This window comes from Achroia grisella, unplaced genomic scaffold (assembly GCF_030625045.1).
Source record: "Achroia grisella isolate CSIRO2021 unplaced genomic scaffold, CSIRO_AGI_Agris_v1 utg2138, whole genome shotgun sequence".
NCBI lineage: Eukaryota > Metazoa > Arthropoda > Insecta > Lepidoptera > Pyralidae > Achroia > Achroia grisella.
Window position 1 is genome coordinate 123,253 of NW_026712712.1, and position 5,695 is coordinate 128,947.

At 32.3% G+C, this 5,695-nt stretch overlaps 1 protein-coding gene across 1 annotated transcript; it reads right to left on the reverse strand.

The window, feature by feature from the left end:
• Nucleotides 1–466: 466 nt before the first annotated feature.
• LOC131842162 (uncharacterized) lies at nt 467–4,021 on the reverse strand. Its single transcript, XM_059190692.1, has 2 exons — nt 3,553–4,021; nt 467–591 (listed from the first exon to the last, which is right to left on the reverse strand). The coding sequence occupies exons 1-2, from the start codon at nt 4,019–4,021 to the stop codon at nt 467–469; spliced, it is 594 nt and encodes a 197-aa protein (XP_059046675.1).
• Between the last annotated feature and the right edge of the window lie 1,674 nt (nt 4,022–5,695).

Sequence of the window (5,695 nt, forward strand, 5' to 3'; positions counted from 1 at the left end):
TAGCCCGTATAAACACCAAAAGTTGAAAATTCACTGGCACCAAAAAAAATTTGTGTGTTTATTTAATTTTCTGATCGATTCTCCAGTGAAGAAGTTTAGTCAGCAGTTAATCCTAGAGACAGAGGTAGATTTGACCCTGCCATATTGAATTCCTATACACTAATAATAATGATAATCTCAGGACAATTCACACAGCCCCATCTAGACCCAAGCCAGCTAGAGCTAAGGGCACTAGACAACTAATACACATACATAGATATATTTTTTTCGCAAATACATACATATTATACATAGAAAACACCCAGACCGATACAAACGCCGCCCTCGTTTTCCAGGCATTTATCGGTCGATAACAAAAGAAAACTAGACTTTCACTATCTTTTAATATTAGGATTATATGTAAATTACATTTTACTTCAACAAATGTTTGTGTAGTTGAACAAATATTCGTTAACTTATTTGTGAGTCATGCAATTATAACTATTGCCACATAAGGATTAAGTGTGAAATTTATATGCAACTGGTCACACGTGCATTCTAAATCCACATGGCAGCACGGGCTTCCTGTAACTCCCTCCGATATAGCACGTACTACAACATAATTAGTTCAAACTCACGTATTCTTAGAAGCGTTGACTACATTTATTTGAATGGATATGGTAAGTGTAAACAGGGTATGAGTCTGCTCCGACTCATCACCAACATTTTTGTATGATTGCGTGTAGTCTTGTGAAGATAAAGATAAAAATGTTCTACTTTCTGAATTTTTGACCTAATTGCTGAAATGACGTTTTCCCATTTGTAGATATGACCACAGATAACATAATATTACATACAGATACCCCATCCCATACAAGAAAATGGTTCCTTCCTAACTCGGGCTATTCTTCGGGCTATTTTATTTCGCCACCGTAGTCGCTAGATGTCGCTAGATCTGAAGCAGTTCGGATTACTAGTGGGTGCTTAGTAACAAAGCATGAAAATAGATGGCAGTCAATTCAGTCTACATGACATCTGTTTTGCAAAGATATGTATATAATAGATATGTAGGTAACTGTATCGTGTACCTCATTAGGGACGATTCAAGATTCAATGTAAATGTGTAGGTATAATATCGTTAGCCGACACTCTGCAGATATGGCTTATGTGCCAATGTATATACCTATTATGTTATGGTTTATTTTACATTCCATGCCTATTTTTTTGATATGTTGTAACGCGTCTGCGCTATACGTATAGCCTGATTTTGATACGTTTATACTCGTACGTATCAAAATCGGGCTATACGATTTTTTATTTCAATCGTTATATGTATGAGACTGATTTTAGCTACAATTAATTTACTGGTATATACCTCATGTATTCTACGATGTACCCCTCTTTTACCTAATGAGAATTCCGCTATATCTTATATATATAAATTTTGTATCACAGTGTTAGTTGCCATATTTCTCCCACATTTTGATGAAATTTGATATGTATACTTGCCAGGTCTGAGGTAGGGTTGTTATCTATTTTTTATACCCCTAAGTCATAGGGGTGGCCTACCCCGAAAAAATATTTTTTTGTATTATGGACAATTTTTTATTTATTTATAATGTTACATTGAAAATACATACACGCCTAAATTTTCACCCGTCTTTCACCAACCCCTATTTTTAATAGCGATATTCTTACAAATATTATAAATGCTAAAGTAACTCAGTCTGTCTGTTTGTCTCGCTTTCACGCCAAAACTACTGAACTGATTTAATTGAAATTTGGTAGACAGATAATGTAGACCCTGAGAAAGGCTACTTTTTAATGCGAAAAAGTATTGAAAGGGGAAATGAAAGGCTATATGAGGATATCGTAATTTTTAAAGTCAGATCTTGTAAGATTAAGTGAACAGAGTCGGTCTAGGTTTTTCATTATTAGAAATGTGTAACGGGGTAACACGTTATTTAGTGCGAAATTGTGTATATTACAATAAAATTTAACGAGAAAATATTATAATGATGTCACTGGGACACTCATTGCCTTACTACTATATCGTCCGTTAGTCGCGAACTTTCTGGAAACACGAGAGGCGCGCTCCTATTGGTCGGTCGGCGCGGTTACCGCGCGTAGATGAGTAGATGAGGTAGACCAGTCTCACGGCGCCGCAGCGTAAGTACTTACTATACATACGTAGTATACATATGGGTGTTACAAATGTTTTTATTACGAGTAATATTACTCTGTTATCTAAGCAAGTAATGTGTGCTTATTTTGAACTTGATAACATTCTGAATTACTCGTATATCTTTCAATATCTTTAGCGGTATAAACCAGGTTATGTACTACTACTAGTATTGTTAGTGAGGGGAGTTGATGAACAAAAATAAAACAATATTCGTATGAAAAATATATTCATCTAATATTTTTGGCATTATTTTTAAGTTTCTTCCAAATACATGGGGTGTTATGTACCTACATTAAAAGATACTTTTTGAAATGTATGAAATTTTTTAAATGTATGATATTTTGAAATGTATGTACCTACATTAAAAGATAATTTTTGAAATGTATGAAAGAAACGTATTGTATGAAATTTTTGAAATGTGTGAAATGTATGTACCTACATTAAAAGATAATTTTTGAAATGTATGAAAGAAATGTATGTACCTACATTAAAATATAATTTTTGAAATGTATGAAAGTAATGTATATACCTACATTAAAAGATAATTTTTGACATGTATGAAATGTATGTACCTACATAAAAAGTTCATTTTTGAAATGTATGAAATGTATGAAAGAAATGTATGTACCTACATTAGAAGATAATTTTTGACATGTATGAAATGTATGTACCTACATTAAAATATAATTTTTGAAATGTATGAGATGTATGAAAAAAATGTATGTACCTACATAAAAAGTTCATTTTTGAAATGTATGAAATGTATGAAAGAAATGTATGTACCTACATTAAAAGATAATTTTTGACATGTATGAAATGTTATTTAAATTATTAACCGGGTATTAACACGAATAATTTTATGGCAAATAAAGGTGTTTACCTCTCTCGACGTTTCGACTAGGTTGCACTAGCCGTGGTCACGAGCTGACTGGAGTAACAGCGATGTCAATGTAGATAGGTGACAGCAGTTTTTTCTTCATCTACCGTCACTAGATTGTTTAACGAAAGTTCGCGACACACAGCACTCACGGTATCCGTACACTTATTGACTATTGATGCTACTGAACTTTGCTTGAATTTATTTATGACTGGATTCCACGCGGATGATAATTTTAAGCCATCCTCTCTGTTGAAATTGGGATGTTTTTTAATTTCAATCGCCTCCCGGACCATTCGTGGGTAATAATGGCGATCAGTAGAGAGGACCTTAGGCGCATGTAGTTCAATCCAGTGATTTGTTCCTGCGTTCAGTAGATGATCGGCAATCGCTGATTTGTGTGGTTGTCGATTTTTAACCGCTGCGATGTGCTCTTTGACTCTCTCGGCTATTGATCGTTTTGTTTGGCCAATATAAGAGCTACCACTACTACAGTCAATTTTGTAGACACCTGGAGCTTCGTAAGGTAGCTTATCCTTTGGTGAACGTAAATTGTTCGTTACTTTTGAGGGCGGATAATATACAGTCTTAATGGAGTATTTATTTAGTGCTGTTCCAATTTTGTCCGTTATTCCTCTTAAGTAAGTCATGTACGCTGGCTGCCTGTTCACTTCCGGTTTTTTAGCTTTTGTTACGCGCTTATTTTGCCTTCTACTCTTTATGTAACCATTTTTCTTGAGTACTTCTTGAACGTGGGATAGTTCTTGTTCCACAAATTCAGGGGCACAGAGATCTTGCGCTCTGTTTGTGAGAGTAGTGACGACTGATTGTAAATGTCGTAGGTGATGATGTGAGGAGGCATGTAGGTATCTATCTGTGTGTGTTGGTTTCCGGTATACTGTGTGTGTAACTGAGCCATCAGATCTCACCATAACTAGGATGTCCAGGAAGGCTAAGGACCTATCTTTCTCCAATTCCATTGTAAATTTGGTTTTAGAATGTATGGAATTTAGGTATTTTAGGTATTCGTCTGCTTGTTGTTGTGTACCATTAAATATGCAAAAAACATCATCTACATATCTTTTCCACAGGCTAATTTCTAATGGCGTAACGTGACCACGGCTAGTGCAACCTAGTCGAAACGTCGAGAGAGGTAAATACCTTTATTTGCCATAAAATTATTCGTGTTAAGACCCGGTTAATAATTTAAATAATGTATATTAAACACGAATGTATGAAATGTATGAAAGAAATGTATGTACCTACATTAAAATATAATTTTTGAAATGTATGAGATGTATGAAAGAAATGTATGTACCTACATAAAAAGTTCATTTTTGAAATGTATGAAATGTATGAAAGAAATGTATGTACCTACATTAGAAGATAATTTTTGACATGTATGAAATGTATGTACCTACATTAAAATATAATTTTTGAAATGTATGAGATGTATGAAAGAAATGTATGTACCTACATAAAAAGTTCATTTTTGAAATGTATGAAATGTATGAAAGAAATGTATGTACCTACATTAAAAGATAATTTTTGACATGTATGAAATGTATGAAAGAAAGAAAGAAAGAAAGAAAGAAAGAAAGAAAAATATTTTATTCAGTGCAATGTAAAAAATACAATATAAACAACAAGCGGAAAAAAAAAAAGAGCAAATAAAATGTACATATAATTAAACTTAATTTACCATAATTAAAAAATAAACATAAAATAAACATTGAAATGTATGTACCTACATTAAAATATAATTTTTGAAATGTATGCACCGTACAATAACAATACACGTTAAACATCATACCACAGAGTCATACGCAAGTTAAAAACAAACTGCTATGATATTAATGAGAAAGGAAAATCAACTTTATGGTATTCGAGTTAGGGTCGATTTCTCTCTTTTTTTAAATACTATTTTAATCTTACCAGTTGCCAGTATTCGAAGACAGCTACGATTCGTACTCGATATTTTAAATTATTATGTAATCGATTTTTCAGTACAAATGTAAATAACCAACGACACTAATAATGTACTACTATATTCCGTTCTTTGAAACGGAACACTGCTATAATACAAAATAATGAAAATTTACTGTTCACAACGACTCATTAAAAGCATCATCGAATAATGCGCTGTAATAAAATCCTGTTATCGATTATTCAAAAAAATCGATAATACATGTATTTATTTTTAATATGACAAAACTTCATACATAAGTATTATTGGAAATAGTATTACTTGCTTGTTCGGCTATTTTTAATTTACTTAAAAATTTTTTATATGTTTCATTTACAATAATAATATATTAAGTGCTTATTATTGGAAAATATAAAAAAGACATTTAATTAGGCCGATACAAATGACGACAATGCCATCTATGAAAGCATTTTGAAAACATTGAGCCCCATATTAGCACTGATTAAAGTGTAATTAAGTACTGGAAAATAACAAAATGAGTAAATATATGAAAATTACTTTTCTAAACGCATTATTTCATTTTAACATGTATATATAACTTTTTAAAAATTGATTAAACATTTTTGAAGACACAGTTTTGTTTTTTAAAACATTGGCAAAACTATGAAGAATTCCATCGATACCAATCACGCCATCTATATGCAACTTTTAGCAATAATAATGGCTA

Bases quoted from the DNA above. Each gene is read 5' to 3' on its own strand.
- LOC131842162 (XM_059190692.1), bottom strand. From the start codon at position 4,021: ATGGAATTGGAGAAAGATAGGTCCTTAGCCTTCCTGGACATCCTAGTT. The intron at 592-3,552 runs GTGTCTACAAAA...ATTATGTTGTAG, and splicing joins GCTACCTTACGAAGCTCCAG to TACGTGCTATATCGGAGGGA.